We start from the raw sequence: 17,722 nt of genomic DNA, 5'->3' as shown, positions 1-17,722 counted from the left end.
TTGATACAACTTATTTTGCCCTTATCCTTAACTAATTGAGGTAATTACTATTAAAAAAAGTGTGGTTTGCTATTCGATAACAAAATGTGGAGGTGCATTAATCTTGAGGTGCACTAACGAGGGGTGTAAAAGTAGTTTTTGTAAGATAAATATTTATATTATAGACCCCGATACCAACTTATAAAAGACATGTTTGCATGGAGAAAATATTTATAACCTTTATAAAGATTTATAACACATTAATACTAACTTTAAAAGCGCGTATACTAAACGTTCGCATGTTAATCAATGCAAACATATAAATAGAAGCATGCCCATTTGCATGTTAATCATTTATTACAATGTTAATCATTTATCACCCCAAAAATAGATGTTAATATGGGGCATGATCATGTGTATTTCAATTACAATATTGGGGTGTACATGTGTTTTGAACGGTTCATAGGTGCAAAGAGAGTGAGAGTGAAGGTGGGTGAAAAGGTATTTATTAAAGGTTGCAATCTTAAACAATTCAATTAAAGTGCACCTTAAAATTTTCTTATGACATGTAATTTTGTTGTAATTTTTTTTTAGTATTATCTTAAAATCTATTTTCATACATAATTAGAAAATTTTAAATTCCAAAAATAATTAAAATTAAGTAGATCTATAAATATATGAAAATCTTAAAAATGGACGGTCTAGATAATGTGTTGCAAGATGTACTATTTCAGGGATTCAAAAACTTTTTTCTTATATATATTCATACATATCAATGTCGAGATGATCGATTAGAGTGTTTTTTCCAATATTAAAACAACATTTCCGATAGATTTTTTAGGTGCACCTATGATTCTACATTGCAACTTTTTATAAGCTTTTCCCTTTCTTAAAAGGCAGGGTATAAAACTCTTATACACCTTAGTACCGTGTTTCGAATCATAGGTGGTCCATCAAAAAACAATTCAAACTATCAGTTCAAATGTTTTCTTAATCAAATCATTATTTTTATGCCTTAAAATTTATTTATTTATATTCATGATCACCATGTTAGAGATTACATGTCCTTAAAAAATGGGTCCGAAAATCCATCTCAAAAATAGATTTTTAAGAGTCACCTCATTTCTACATGGACTCATAAAAACCATCTCCACAAAGAGGCTATGTATCTTTTGTACATGGTAGTCACAATCATTCTTATTCCTTAAATTTCAAAATAGGTCGTTGTAAGAATGTCATTGAATAGACACAAAATTCAAAAACAAATTCTAGGACTCTGTGACTCACCCGAAGTCCATCAATTTGACATCCAATGAATGAAAATGACACTGACCTCTATGTACAAAATATAAATATTCTATTTGTAGACAATCCCATACATAAAAAGGGATAAATAGAATAATAATGTATTGTAAATGTAAATTATAGAAATATAAGTTGCCTCAAAAATAATTATTTTCAGAAAAAATTACCTCAAATATAAGTTACATTAGTATATAAAATAATAAAATTAGTACACACAAGAAACAAAAGTAGAGAAAAACTGTTGGCAGGACTTTTCAAGATGATTTTCCAAATATCAAGTAGCTGTAATGCTTTCTTAAGCTTTAGTAAAGCTCAAGTCAGACAAACTCCTTCACAGCTAGAGCATAATAGGTATCAATGTACCAGCTTGAGAGGAAGTAATGACTAATCTAGTCTCTTGGACGTTGCAAAGGGGCAATGCTGCCTTTGAATATGTTTAGTTTATTCATTATTTCCATTATTGCTAGACCCAAGTACCTGAGAAATTATGTCAATTATCTTTTTCTTGACAAGTTTATAGAGGAATGTACTTGAGATGTAGTACTATAAAAAAACCCAGCTGCTACCGTCTTGACCCGAGCCCGATTCCTAGGCGCAACATGGCATGTCCTGATCAAGAGATCAATTGAATATCTTGAACTGGATAGAAGAGCCGCTTAGGAGTATGCATGAGGGGATGACATAATCTTCTATGTTCGGCTCCCATAATCTATACCTTAGGTAATTTATTGGAAAATGAGGCTCCTATATGTCCTATTTTCTAAAAGAAATCCAGTTTAACAATCGATTGGCAATCTTCTTTTTCTTTCAACATGCAAGTGGGGCAGCTCTTCAGCAAAATGTTAGTTCCTTTAAATTTTTGAGTCCCACTTGTGTGAAAAATCCACAAGTTGCTGCAATACCTGATTAAAATCAAAAAATAAAAAATAAAAAAAAATGTGTTTTGGTTTGAATTGTTGCACAGATGAATAAAACAGCTTGGGCTGTCCAAGTGTGATCTAAATTTGTTTGTTTGTTATTTGATGCAATCAACTTTCGAAGACCATAATCTTTCACCTGAATTTCTATTAGGGGTGATTCAAAGCTCAAATCAGTGACCCCTCCTAGATCTACAAGTACTATTTCCATGGTGACTCAAAGCCAGTAAGTCTCAATTGTGGTTTAATCTACTAGAAGTCTAAGACCAACACATCAGAACCATCAGATTAAGAATCCCGTGCTATGAACCATCAGATTAAGAATCCCATGCTATCTATTCATCAAACCTTAGAACTACTCATATCTTCGCGCTACCCTTCCATCCACCACCCAACTGCATGCCTACTTAATCCATGCCACATTCAAAACCAGACACTTGTCATCTAAACCCGAACTTTGTTTTAGTAATTAAGTGGGGAAGCCATGTCCCTACCTATTTTTTCAAGTAGATTAGGAGTTAGCTTTTTTTTCTTTTTTAAGGCGGGTGGTGTTAGTGGTGGAAATGAAAAGTACAAATCTAAACCCTAACTCCTGACTTTCTCAATTCCAGCGACAACCCAACCCTAATTCACCTCTATCCCTAACTCCCGATCTCTAGCTGAATCCCAAACCCAATTCAAGCTGTCCATTAAACCTAAGCAAATTCCACCGACCCCCCTTTGTTCTCCCCAACCCAAAGCATATATCCATCAACCTAAGCCTACCAAACCTAATACCACTTGAGGAGATGAGCTCCCTTGATCCTACACCAGTATTTAGCCTCCTTTATCTGCCCCAGTTTAGGGCATGTGTGTACCTTGTGTATCAATTGGACTCTATAGTTAAGAAGATCTAAGTTGCTTTTCCCAAATAAAACTTAAACCCAGTTTGAGATAGGCAGAAGATACAAACTTTCCTCTCTCTAAACCACCACATTCAACTTTATATCATATTATAAGAAGACCTTCCACTATAAACAGTGATTGATCACTGGTTCGGATTCCCGAGCCAAAGTGAATCACAAGGCTGTCAATATAAGGCCGAAAACAATCCTTTATGTCTCCCAATTTTTTAGGTTTCTTAAATTTTTTCTGATATATAATCCTATCCGACTCAAATCACCCAATTCAGAACAGGAGAGTGGGAATCAGGGTCCTGCCTAGTCCAAGCCCAATTCCCATTGTTAATCACTGGTTCAATTGCATTGCATTGATCCTACTCTTTTTAGTGTTATTTGGAACTTATCTCTTGCTCGCGCGCCCACAAAACTAAGAAGCCATGACCAAGGAATGGTGTGTTGTCCCTTGTGAAATAAGAGAGAATCCAGGATAACAAACTATTTTTGTTGAAAATGTTTTAAATGCATCATATCATGTCTTTCTAGGATCCCTTTCGCTGCATTCCCTACAAACAGAGATTGATTAATCAGGAATCGATGCCTAGACGACACAGGGCACCAATCCGTTTTTTCAAACCCTGGTGCAAATATTCTCCGGAAGATTTAAATTAGGCATGTTTTCTCAAAGTTTAAGCACCAGCTCTTCACAATTATTAGACAGGTTGGACATGGAAGGCAGTTGTTGCATGTTTTGTCTACTGTTGGTAGTATTGGAAAACCAAGAACATCCCAAATGTGTTGGTCGGTGCGCATGGATCCAAACGTCTTATGCTTGTTCAATGCTCTGACGCTGTTATCTTCTGACCAGAAGCCCCTCTCTCTCTCTCTCTTTCTCCAACTAGAAATGTAATGGTCATTGTGATAGAAAGCTGGGATGCACTTCATAACAAAAGAATTTTTCGAATGAACCTTGATTTTGTGAAATCCAGGTAGCTGCGAAGTGGACTGCTGTTTTTACCTTTGGTTCTGCAAGCCATGCACATGGATATGTTTGAACACGAGATAAAATCTGTTTTATTGGGAAAAAGGTTTACATTTGTCATGGTACTTGGAACAAAAAAATTGCAAGACACTCCTGTTTCTCAGTAGGTAAGCTGAGTTTGAAAATGAATGGAAAAACACACCTTCAATTGTGTTTATATGCCCAGAACAAACATATTGTAAGCTCAAAACCACATCATTGCTGAAGAATAATAGCCTGATACAGAATAACTCACATAGAAAAAGATATAAAACATGAATGCCATAAACAGAGAAATCAGTAAGCAGATGCACTAGAGAGGAGCGGAATGTTATAAGACTACAGAGATTATCAGTTTGCATATGGAGAAACAGGAAGTGAGAGCACCCTCAACCGGAGGGTTCAGTTGACATAGTCCAGTCAGCAAGTGTTCGGTTTTCTCTTTCTTTCTGCTCTTTTGCTGCATCTTTCCCCTCTCCCTCCCCCTCCCCCCCTTTTCTTTCTATTTGTTTTACCGCTCATAGTTTCTACTTTAGCCTTTCCTCTATTCTTCTCCCTTGCCAGTCCATATCTCTCTCTCCTTTATCGCAACCCATCCCTTTTCTCTCCTTCTCTTTTCCTTCTTTTTCCATTCTTTTTTCCTTTTATATTCCAATCTTTCCTTCCTCGTCACGCCTCTTCGTTGTACTCTAGTCTCGTTATACAGCTTCTATTGATAAAAGTTCACTTTTCAAGAAAAGAAAAGGTGTTAAGATGCATCAGATATGGTTCTTTGAATGCATCACATGGAAGCCTATTCAATTGGAACAATAAAATTTGGTTAATGCAGAAAAGATTTGTCATGAAATCCCATTACGATATAAATCACTCCAAATAATGATACAACCAGCTGATATTGGAGGCATTTCAAGCATTCACTGCAATCCTCATCAATTTTTCTTCTCTGCGATGATGTAGGTTTACATGGACTTGTGAATCGCTGATCTTGATTACGTTTTTATAGCTTGGCCTGCTCTTCCCTCTTTTCTCTTTGATAAGTAAGCTGGATTACAACCCAAAACTTTAAGGTCATAAACTTGATCTCTTTCCAATTCAACCATGGGCTTCAACTGAATGGCTGGCCATTTAACTAAGCAATGATACATGTACTTTTTAGTGTTGACAATACAATGAGTTGCATCAGCTCAAGAAGGGGCTGGTTGAGCTTTCTCTCGAGGAGGAACACCAAGCCATGATTTCATCATGTCATATGCGGTGAAGCCAATAGCCACAGAAGGAACAATCTGCAATCCAAACACTTCTTTAATATTAGCAGTTGTTTGTGTGGTATACAAAAACAATGGCTGCTTTGGTTGCTTCTGATGCTTTTGAAAAGTGCGAGAAATTTGGTTCTTTAGTGAAAGAAGACAACTTCACAATAGAATTGTACCTATAGTTTGACTCTCTCTTTCATCAAGGACATATGAAGGCTATATTTTAGTACCAAGGCTGGTGGTCTATGCCTATTAAGAGCTTCGGATACACATACGTGCCCATAGGCAAACAGCAACTATATACGCATACATACACATAAGCACACATCCATACATGCACAACAGAAAATAACTCATCACCTCATCCACACACCAAGTAGAACATAAACACATGCCCAGGTGCATCATGTCTACTAAAACAACAGGAGGTGTTTACACTTGATATAACATACAAACAGCATCATCATAGGGATGCATTCTTAGACCACATGTACACATATGTATACATGGAAGGGGTATGGATCTAAAGTAGGTGTACATCTGTTTGAGTGCCGCATCCCCATGGGTTTGTGTACTATGATATATATATATATATATATATAATGTTAACCTGGTTTGTGTACTATGACATTCATTTGTGTACTATGATATTCGTTTGTGTACTATGATATTCTTAACAGCCAATTCTATTTTACTAAATTTATGCCAAAAACTGGTACAAACTCAAGTGCACAGGATCATTTGTCCATGAGTCCGAGTGAGTGAACATGTGTATTGTGGGTATGTACGTTTGTATTTTACATAAAAAATTACGTGTAGATTGTGTGCACTAAACGCAATGCAGCATTCATCTGTCAAGTTATGTCAACAAGAGGATCACAGGTGTGCATGTGCACAATGTATTTTTGACTAACCCAAGAAGTGCACACACATGCATAAGGATGCATTTGTTTTCTTGTTTGCTCAAATGCAAGTTTCTGTGTAATATTTTGTCCATGGGAGTTGGTGTGGATGTGCATGTTTATGCACATGAGGGAGCGTGGCTATTTGCTGAAATATCAGTGCACATTTTAGACCTTTGACATTCATGAAGGGTCCCTATGATACCTTCATATAATTGAGGCTTAGGCCTGCAAACAACTGCTTCCAACCTTGGTTGTGGACAATTAGGCGGAGACTTTGCATTGTGCTTGTGGAGAATTCAGGACCCTGAACCTGAATATGCAATATCCATGTAACGAAATAACAAAATGTTAAACACAATACTTGAAGCAAAAGTATAAGAAAATCATCAAAGTTTACCATACAGCTGCCTCAATTGAGTGAGAAAGAGTAAATCCTAATATACCAAGGTGTCGTTTCCAATTCATACCTGCATTTGTCTTCTGACCACGTCTAATGGATAAGTGAATGTTTGGCCCAACAAACCAGCCAAAGCCCCACAAGAGAGACGCAGCACTACTGATTTCTGGTGCTCTTCAGGAACATGGCGCTTGAGCTCCTCGTATATGTAAAATTTCAGACCAGCATAAGGCAGGATCCCAACAAGTGTTGGAGCTGAAGAAAAACAGATATGTAAACATTAGTAACCTTTTGTGAATTTTTTGAAATCTGTTTTGCTATTTTTTGTGGGGTTGGACTTAGGAAATCTGTGCACTGCAGTTTCTGTTCGGTACTAGGGTTACTAATTGAATTCTCTTTTCTAATGGAAGCTCTATTATGGACAAATGACATTAACAATTTGAAAACATCGAGCTACTGATAACATATATATATATCTTACCTTTTCAAAGATCCACGGAAGCAATTCACAATTCTTTTAATTAGATAGGGTGACGATTTCTTAAAATTATATCAAAAATAAATTTCACAAGAACATCACCGAATAATATTCAATTCAAGCTTCCTGACATATATCTCCAGCTGTATGCAATTGTGTTAAACCACCGTAATTTCTGTTAACTCTCTACAAAGTTAGTTATCACAGAACAGGATTTGATCAATAAAAAACATAAGATAAGTACGCGATAAATGCATGAAGAAACATTCCAAGTGCAAATGCAAAATGCCATATTAGTTGTGAACCGAGTGAAGTGTTTTGCTTGTTTGTATTTGAAACTTACATTCTTTACGTGAGCACCTTAACATAACTGTACTCACCCAAAAAAAAAGTTATATTCTTTATAATTGCTTTTTTCGACCTCCCACTGCAAGTGTCTCATATGCCCATATTCGTTTCAGTATCGTATAAATAGACATTTCCCTTAGTGGTGCTAGTGATACCTGAGTGTATAGTATTCCCTTGGATTATCCTGAAAATCCATAATGCAGGTGGATTACAAAATGAGACAATAAGAGAAAATGACTCAAGAATGCCATGTTGACGGATTTGCAAGTGAAATCATTCTAGTCCCTTCACAAATCAACCAACGGAAGGACGTATTTGTCTATGCTTAACAAGAACCTAGGACCTCTGTGCAACATTACCACCTGAGTTATTGCTTCCATGATAACTCCTCGTGGTTTCCTGTCCATTTACTTCTCACTCCTACTCTTATAGACCATCTCATGGCAGTTACGGCACTTTCAGTGTGTGCGAAGGAGACGATTATATATGCTCACATTCAGCTTAAATGATTGAATTCTTCAAAATTTTAGATTCAATTAAAATAGGTAGATCCACTAATGACTACTTCATTCAAGCTCCTTGCAACAGTCACCAGCCCTTGTATCATTTTTGTTGGTAAATAATTGTCATAAAAATTCTTCAAAATAGACATGAATATGCATCCACTCACACTATTTTACAACAGAAAATATGTAAAGGCATAACATACTCTAATAAAAGAACACAGATCAAATCATAGAAATGGAAAAGAACAATCTATGCATGCTAATATCAGAATGACATGATAGAAGCAAGAAAGCATGGCAAGCCCATACCTACTCCTCGATAAAGCCCAAGCAATCCACGTTCCATATAAACCTTCCTGAATACATCTTTTATTCCACTGTATGTTGGCAGCACATGAAGACCACTCAAACCAGTCCCAAGGCCTCCCCTTGTACAAGTTACCTGCACAAATTACAAACTATGAAAACTCCGAATATAATTATTAAGCATTAGTCGTCAGTCTGCTTAAATGAATAGCACTAAAAAGAATGCCTGCTGCTAATGCCTTCAGAAATCACTAAAAATGTAATAACATGTTACCATTTAGGAAATAATAAAATACGTGACATAGCACATTAATTGTTTAAAACAGATTTCTGTAATAGCTGTATATTATGTATCTATACTTTTTTCTAATTTTGCATTTATACTTTTTCTCAACTCTTCGGTTATATTGTAAATCATGTCCTGCCTAGAGTTTCTTTTACCTTCCAAATAATACCAAGCCAAGTGGGCCCATAACCACCTAGGCCTGCCTGGAGCTTTTGACTACTGACAAAGGGTTCCACCAAATGTATTAAGCCAATCACAAGGAGAATCTTTAATCCTGTTGCAAGATGAGAGTGGTTTATCTGTTACTTCCAGTGGAAGCTTCAATGAGATGGCCACCATATCAATGGCATGTAAGAATATTTTCCTTTATATGTTTTCCTCTATGGGAATCTCAAAGTGGAAGTCTGCATGCCCAACCCGCCTGGTTTCTCTAGAATACAGAGAGAGGAAGGGAACACTTTGCACGGTAAAGAAGGTCAAAGTGGTCCTAAGAAGCCATGTTGGACCTTGTTCAAGAAATCCAGCAAGCAAGTAATAGGGACCCTGTTCATAACTTATGCTAGCAATTACGTGATGTTTGTAAAGAAAGAGGTGCTAGAATGTGTCAAACTATTCTGACATATAATGGAGATTATGGATGATAAAGAAACTATACAGATTCTCAAGAAAAAACCGTTACTTCGCAAAGTTCAACTAGTTTCTTAGAAGTCAATTGGTAAGATCAGGCAGGAAAACATTAAATTCCACAGCCAAAGTATACTCCAGAATTGCTTTCACCAATGTAGCTTTCTTAACTTGTAATGTAGCTGCCGACCCATGCACTTCACCAATGGAACGAAACCATCAATTGACATCACAATTTCTAATCCCTAAGGTGATCATGAAATGTATAAGAGGCTTGGAGCAAGCACAATAGAAATCCCAACATCACATGTCTCAAATAGAGTGCATTCCCACATGCACTTACCCAAGAACATGACCTTGGTTCTGTCTATAGCATATCATTCTGCAACCTTGTGTTTTCATTCCAGACTTGAAGTGTTTATACGCACATTCCCAAGACCTTCATTTATATAATTAAATTGAATATAGATCCTGGACTCATCTCAATTGGATTGGACGTCAAGAGGTCTGAAATTCTAGGACAAGGCACTGCACTTAGTAAGAGGAAACTTCACAGAAGCAGAGATTGCTATACATCCATGCATAGGGAAATGGCTTCGACTACTTGCGAAATCACATGCCTGAAAGCACTTGTCAAAGCATGTAAATCAAGAGAAGTATACCTATAAAGACACATCGTGATGATCAATCTATGATGCATGTAACTACAACCTGGTATTCCATGAGGGGACCAACTATACAGAAGAATAGCATTTTGTCAGAGTAAAACTGTTGGCAGGACTTCTCAAGATGGTTTGCAAACATCAAGTGGCTGTAAACTTTCTTAAGCTCTTGGAAAGCACAAGTCAGACAAACTCCTTCACAGACAGAGCATAATGGGTATCAATGTACCATCTTGAGAGGAAGAAATGGCTAATCTAGTTTCTTAGAAGTTACAAAAAGAGCAATGCCACCTTTGAAAATGTTTATTTTATTTATTATTTCCGTTATTTTTCTGGGAATTCCTTAGAGGAATGTTTGTCCTTGCTACACATCTCCTAACACGTACCTTGGCTGATGTTGGCCCAAGTACCTGAGAAACAAAGGCAATTAAGTATCTTGAAACTGGATAGATGAGTTGTTTAGGAATATGCATGAGGGGAGGTCATTATCTTCTATTATCAGCTCCCATAATCTCTATATGAGGCTATTTAATGGAAAATAAGGCTCATATGTATCCTATTTTCTACAAGAAATCCAGTTTAGCAATCCGTTGCTGTGGACTGTGGCTCAGCTTGGACAGACCACTAAATAGGCATTCTTCTTTTTCTTTTAACATGCAAGTGGGGGAACTCAAGTTAACCGATTCTCAAAAAAGTGGGGGAACTCTTCTGCAACATGATAGTCCCTTTCCATTTTTGAGTCCCACTTGTGTGAAAAATCCGCAAATTGCTGGAATACCTTATTAACGTCAAAAAATAGAAAATAAAATAAAATGTGTTTTGGCTTGAATTGTTGCAGAGATGAATAAAACTGCTTGTCTGTCCAAACTTGCCCTATATCTGTCAGGTCAGTATGGTCAACTGTGATCTAGATTTGTTTATTACTCGATGCAATCAGCTTCCGAAGACCTTAACTTTTCACCTGACTTTCTATTTGGGATGATTCAAAGCTCAAATCAGTGACCTCTCCTAGATCTATACAAACTATTTCCAAGCTGACTAAAAGCTAGTAAGTCTCAATTATGGTTTAATCTACTAGAAGTCTAAGACCAGCACACATCATCCAAACCATTAGATTAAGATTATTTTCTTTATTTGTGGAGTTTCATAGTTATTTGAGTTTCTCTAGAATGTTTTTATTTATTTATTAAGTAATAGTTCCTTTTTTTTATTACTTAGTGTTGATGGCCAAGTTACTAGATGAAGCCCATTTTTGGTAGGACTAGAGGTTCTATAATTCCAAAAATACATGTACTTGGCACATGGCCAGACAAGTTATTGCAAAATAAAGATTTGGTTTTGAATTGGTGGGATGAGTGCATTTTGTTAAATGTCTTTTGCGTTGTGATGCCACAAGGCCCTAGCTCTGGCATGGAGTGATTCCTTCCCAAAAGTTAGGGCCCCCTTTTCCTCATCTTTTTACATGTCCCCCTCCCACCCTCCCTCCCTCTGATTCGGTTTTGAATTGGTGGAGTGAGTGTATTTTCTGAGTGGTCCTTTGCCATGTGATGCCTCAAAGCAATAACTGTGATCCAGATTTTTTTATTATTTGATGCAATCAGCTTCCAAAAACCTTAACTTTCCACCTGAATTTCTATATGAGGTGATTCAAAGCTCAAACTCTCCTAGATCTACAAGTACTGTTTACATGGTGACTCAAAGCTAGTGAGTCTCAATTACGGTTTAATCTACTAGACCAGCAAACATTGTCGGAACCATCAGATTAAGATTTATTTTCTTTAGTTGTGGAGTTTCATACTTATCTGAGTTTCTCTAGAAGCAGGTTGTTTTTTGTTTAATTTATTTATTTAAGTCATAGTTCCTTTTTTATTAGCGTTGATGGCCAAGTCATTAGATGAAGCCCATTTTTGGTAGGATTAGAGGTTTTATAATTCCAAAAATATGTGTTTTATAATTCCAAAAATACATGTACTTGGCACATGGCCAGACAAGTTATCGCAAAATAAAGATTAGGTTTTTGAATTGGTGGGATGAGTGCATATTGTTAGTAGTCTTTTGCGGTATGATGCCACAAGCCCTAACTTTTGCTTGGAGTGATCCTTCCCAAAAGTTAGGGCCCCGTTTTCTCATTTTTTTACATGTCCCCCTCCCTCCCTCGCTTTGATTTGGTTTTTGAAATGGTGTAGTGACTGCATTTTCTGAGTGGTAGTTTGCTGAGTGATGCCACAAAGCATAACTCTTACTTGGAGTGAATTTTTTATTTTTTTTACGCTAACTCCTGCTTGGAGTGATTCCTCCCCAAAGTTAGGGCCCCTTTTTCTCCTTTTCTTTTTCTTTTCTTTTTTGAGTTAGGGCCCCCCTTTTCCACCCTTGTACCACCAACCCGAACCTTAGATCCATCAACCTAAGCCCATCAAACCTGATACCACTTGAGAAGATGAGCTCCCTTGATCCTACACATCAATATTTAGCCTCTTTTATCTGCCCTGGTTTAGGGCATATGTGTACATTGTTAATTGCCTGTGTGCCTTAAATAATTTTATACACACTATTCATACATAATCCCGAATGGGACTTTGAGTCACATTTCTCACAGAATTGTTTAATATTTTTTATTGCACTGCATGCTATGGTATTTCACTCGCAGAAAATCCTAGTCTCTTCTATCTAGGGTTTCTACAATTGCAATAGAAGAAGCCATAGGACATCCATAAATTCACCTATTCAGCCAAAAGTTAGATATCACAGATGCATCAAGGATATCAACCAAATGATCTAAATCCCTGGATAATAAATTCCAGATCTTGAAACAACAATTTGTAACCTTTGCAACCAGTGGAGGAGAAGATCATGAGTTAACAATTTATCCCATTATTCACCAAAAGTGGGATCCTGTAAAAATACAACTGACCATATGAGAGTTTACACTTGGTCAAAACTCCCATTTAAGCTCATGATCATCCAAGGCTTGCCAGTAGAATTCAGTAGTTGGTAACAACAAAAGATTTATACTTAAAATATTTCTTGTTGAATAAGTGCTTCTTATTTCAGTATTTCAGTTGTTCCCCTACTGATGCCTTTTCTATAGATGGAAGTCCGGATAATTATAGAGCTGGTTGACTGCTGTTTTGAGTTGTACGCTACCTTGAGGGGTATGTTTAATGGGGAAAGGCACACAATGTACCTGGATTCCCCCAATGTTCAGCACTTTGTTTCAAACCTCATCCAAAGGTAGCCCTTTCTTACTCTTCAGTCTAATGCTCCCACCCGCCTCCATTTTGTGGACATTGTGCACAAGGTTCCACTCTAAAAGAAGAGGAAGCAGGGATTGGTATTGTTCCCTACTCAATAAGTATAGGTATGTTGGCAAGCAAGGTCCCATTCTCTCTTTCTGGAGCATGAGGAAGGGATAATTATATCGGGATAATAGTTATATGAGCATAGGAAGCTATCCTACATATATAGCTTCATCAAGGCCTGCAGATAAGTCTCCCAAAATGTGGAAGTCAAGGTTTAGAACCTGAGCAACGAGGAGAGGATCATTCTATTTTGGGGATTGTAATACGGGTAATCCCATGGGCTACAAACCAGGCCAACTGCCATGGGCAAAGGGTGGTCAGCTTGCTTGGATTTATGGGAAGGGCTTCGGGGATGCAAACCCTTGACCATCCATGCCGAAGCCGCAACATCTGGCACAAAGCCAAAGCCCAAGGAACAAGATTAAAAAAGGCCTCCAGATAAGTAGCCAGTCAAAGAGGCATTCGGCTAGGTGGATATAAGGCTGATGATAACGAGGGAATATATGGAGGAATATTCCCTACAAAGTTCAACCAAGCACCTTGAATTTTCAATAGAAAGGGGTACAGTATGAATTCCGATAAGTTACAAGAACTCATAAACAGTAAAGAGATCCCAAAGCAGTGAGAAATCCTCACCAATACAATGCATAAGAAGACTGTTCCAAGAATAGATATAGTTTCCTGATATTACAAAGTTACTCTGTTATGTATCTGCTCTGCCACTCAAAGCCGTCACTACCCTAATGGCATCTAATTACAAGAAGCAACTTTTTCCTTCTCAATGTTTCTTTTTTATTGTCTTTATTTCCTTTTGGTTCTCAGCAAAGGAAAAAACCAGGAATGTGCTAAGACTGTATAATATTCATTACAAATAATCCGTACTGCACTCTTAGAGGTGTAGTTAATAAACAGAACCAAACAAAAGAGATTGGATTTGTACAGTGAAAGCTTTATGTACCTGGTAAGCAAGTTTTGTCCGTGCCAAATCCAATGGGTAAGTGCACAAAACTGCAGTTCCTCCTGCTGCTGAACCAGCTAAAAGATCCACAACAGGTCCTGTTCCAATGCTTGAATAGTTATTGAGGATCCAACACCGATATTGTTCATATGTCATGAAGTGAAGTGCTGCATAAGGGATGATTCGAAGGACACTAGCACCGTTCCCTCTAGAAGACAAAATCAATAATCATGATATAGACTTTCCTCAAAAGGATGAGCTGGAAAACAATTCAAAACCCATAAATGCACTTTATCAAATAAGCAACTTACTTGTAGAAGCCTAGAACACCTTCATTCTTCAACAACTTCCTCAAAGATCGAAACACCCCAAGAGAATGAAAGCCTTCATTTCTAGTCTGAAAAAGGATACTTAAATCATTGTCATATACAATTTCAGTATGCCAAAGTTAAACCGTAAACAAACACCTTATAAATGAATTGCAGCAAAAGATATGGGGCAACTGACAAAAACTTGGAAAACAATTTCAATTTATTTTCTTAGGATTTGGAAGATAATCTAAGGAAAATTAACAAGACACCAACTATTACATGGAAAGAGAGCAACTTGATTACGTCTTTGTACACATTTCCCACTTGAACATACTTCTAGTTGGTTTCTGGTATCAAGCCTGCTAAAAAAAGGGAAAGTGCCGAATAGAAAGATGAAATTTCAAGTATTTGGGGAAATTTGAAACATGCTCCTTGTGATCTATGAAAACATAATCAAAAGAATAGTTTACATATATCTGCACCCAAATATTTACGAGCAGAAAGGACTCCAAAGCTCCAGTGGTTTCAACAGAATTAAATAGTTATGCATAATAGGAAACAAAAAAATCGATAAAAATAGGAATTCAAATAGAAAAAGAATAGAAAAGCAGGAATACCACAAGCAGTAAGAACCAAAATAAGAGATGCATCCAATTCAATCACCTGTAAAAGTATCTTAAGTCTCTCCAGTGGTGCAACAGCAGTCTTTGCAAACCCACCTGCCGCCCCTCCAGCAATCAACTCCTTCACATAAACAGGCATAGCATCCTGAAGTCTGATGCTCTCATGAGAAGATCCGTCCTTATTACTACCCTTCAAAGTCTTTGCAGTGTATTCTGCGACATTCGAACCCAACGTGGTTGTCGATCCTTGAGGGGAACCCATTGAAGCCAAATCGCTTGATACCAAAAATAACCTCACCCCAATTCAAAGGAACACCTAAAAGGTACACCAAAAAACTCAACCACAGCAACCCCAATTCCCCAAATTCAAATAACCCCACTTCTTAAGAGACCAAATCGAAAACCACCACAAATTTTATATTAAACCTAGAAATCAAAAGAATCCGATATGGAACAAGCAGATAACAGGATAAACCATTACCCAGCCTGCAATTTAGCAAATTCCTTATCCCATCTCTCTCTGGAGAGACAAAAGGAGAAGAGATCTCTTCGAAACGGAAACAACAAGACTCTGAGGATGCTCATAAACTGGTTGTACTCCTCAGGTTCATTGAGCTCTCTAAGAAACATCAACAACCAATACCAATACCAGCAATAAAACCTCGGAAAATATCAACACTCCCATGGATGTGAAGAAAAGCAAAATCTACCCATCAATCTTTATCAGATGAGAGAGTATGTTGAGGAATTTGATCGAGATATGAATCAAGAAAAAGAGCCGAAGAAAGCCAACCTTTAGAGAGAGAAAGAAAAAAATGGGTTAAATTTCCTATTTCCTGCCCTCTCTGATATGAAAAAGGCGAGGGTTTTCGATCAGGTGGTCCTTTGGGTAAGATTTAGAGAACAAGGATCACCTGGAGAACCCCCGCTGGCCTTCACCAGACCCTTCTTTCTCTTTCTTTCCTCTCTTTCTCTCTCCTGATTCAGAATGAAGAGAACAGTTTCAGGATTTTAGAGAGAGAAACACCCTTTTATAGGCCTTCGATTTGAATGGATCGTTCCTACGATCAATACCATGTTTATATTGGACGTATATACCCTTGTACTTTTGACAAAATAGACCAGAATATCCTCTTCCTTTTTTAACGATAATTAACCCCATTAACGGCTGGTAATGGGTGATTTAATTTTGAGTAATAATCCTATAAGACCCTTCATCCACATATATGTAGGATTTTTATATGTAGGATTTCAAATGATCATCGTTAAATTTGACACGAATCCATAAAAAAGTTATCATATAAGTGTAGGATTTGACTTTTTTTATAGATCGGTACCAAATTTAATAGTGATTATTTGGGGTTCTACGCATATGGATCATTTCACTTTACTGTTTTCCTGTTGAGGTGGCATCAAAAAGTTATATACCTCAAATACCAATTGAAAAATGTTGTTTTGTAAAATTCTCTAATTGATCATCTTGACCTCGATATATATGGATGAAAAAATAAATAAATTTCAAGTCTTAAAATTATTACATCTTGTAATATATTATTTAGGGCGTGTATTGTTTAGATTTTTGAGTGCTCATAAATCTGCTAGATTTGCACCATTTTCAAAGCTTTTAATTTTATTATAGAAGTAAAAAATAAACTTTTGATAAGAGTTTTGGCACCAAAAATACATTAACTCTTAATGAGATTTTGAGGTGTACCTTACCATGATTGTTTAAGGTTGACACCTTATAACAACCTCACCCTTTTAAAAATGGACGTGCTTTGTCTAAAGTCGAGGCTCTAAAAAATAAAAATAAAGCTCACATTCAAATTGTGTCGAGAAATGTCGTTTCAATATTGAAAATCTTTGTGATAACCTTAAAATATATTTTCTTTTTTAATTATAAAATCTAAAGCTTAAAAAATAGTGTAGATCGAACAAATCTATGAAAACACGAAAATCTTGAAAATTGACTTGTCCAAAAATGCATTACAAGATACACTATTTCCAAACTTGAAATCCATTTTTTTTCTTGTGTCTATACATCTTGAGGTCGAGATAGTCAATTTAAGGATATTTGGGCATCAAAACAACCTCTTCTAGTAAAAGTTTTAGGTGTACCCTAATTTGATTGTTTAGAGCCTAGCATTTATATAAACTTTTTCCTTAAAAATAATGCATAGGTTTTATGAAAACAAAAATAAAGCCTTACCTCAAATCCCTGTCTGGAAAGTACTTTCGGCAACAAAAATCTCTATATGGCTCTAAAATCAGTTTTCAACACCGACAAAAAAATTTGAAACAAAAAAAAATGGTTCAAATCTTGCGGATCTGTGAACACTAAATTTTAAAGGAAAATAAAAGGTCTAGATAATTTGTTATAATATACACTATTTTTAGAAATCCTTTTTTTTTTTTTCACAACCATAATGTTCTAGTTGAATGATTGACGTAAAGGTTTTTCAATGCTCGACTAGCAATTTTCAATGAGTTATAAGGTGAAGATTTACTTATTTTGATACGTTTGTAGCCTTATCAAACTATTTTCCTTTAAAAAATACCAGTCCATACTAGAAACCTATGTTCTAGATAAATTTAGTTAATGAAGATCTGTTTTTTGACAAATTAGTGAATGGAAATATTGATCTATGCATTGCATGGTATTACTC

The 17,722-nt window shown here is 36.5% G+C and overlaps 1 protein-coding gene across 3 annotated transcripts; it reads right to left on the bottom strand.

Moving 5' to 3' along the window:
• Positions 1–4,297: 4,297 nt before the first annotated feature.
• Positions 4,298–16,046, bottom strand: LOC18443626 (mitochondrial carrier protein CoAc1). Of its 3 annotated transcripts, none has more exons than XR_016055993.1 (8): positions 15,538–16,046; positions 15,097–15,372; positions 14,434–14,519; positions 14,123–14,220; positions 8,297–8,429; positions 6,726–6,910; positions 6,461–6,568; positions 4,298–5,383 (listed from the first exon to the last, which is right to left on the bottom strand). XR_016055993.1 is itself a non-coding variant. In XM_011628539.3 (8 exons), exons 2-8 carry the CDS (start codon positions 15,316–15,318, stop codon positions 5,285–5,287), a joined length of 1,041 nt encoding a protein of 346 aa, XP_011626841.2. In that variant the 5' UTR covers positions 15,319–15,372; positions 15,538–16,046; the 3' UTR covers positions 4,298–5,284. The 3 variants fall into 3 exon arrangements, 2 of the variants coding, with proteins under 2 accessions (XP_011626841.2, XP_006853873.2); XM_011628539.3 differs by having other exon boundaries at positions 14,123–14,330; XM_006853811.4 differs by having other exon boundaries at positions 14,123–14,330; positions 15,097–16,046.
• Positions 16,047–17,722: the final 1,676 nt, after the last annotated feature.

This window comes from Amborella trichopoda, chromosome 5 (genome assembly GCF_054954075.1).
Source record: "Amborella trichopoda isolate Santa Cruz 75 chromosome 5, AtrichopodaSantaCruz75HAP2 v2.0, whole genome shotgun sequence".
In the NCBI taxonomy this organism is placed as follows: domain Eukaryota; kingdom Viridiplantae; phylum Streptophyta; class Magnoliopsida; order Amborellales; family Amborellaceae; genus Amborella; species Amborella trichopoda.
The sequence above is the reverse complement of the archived record's forward strand: the minus strand, read 5'-3'. Positions and strand labels throughout refer to the sequence as shown.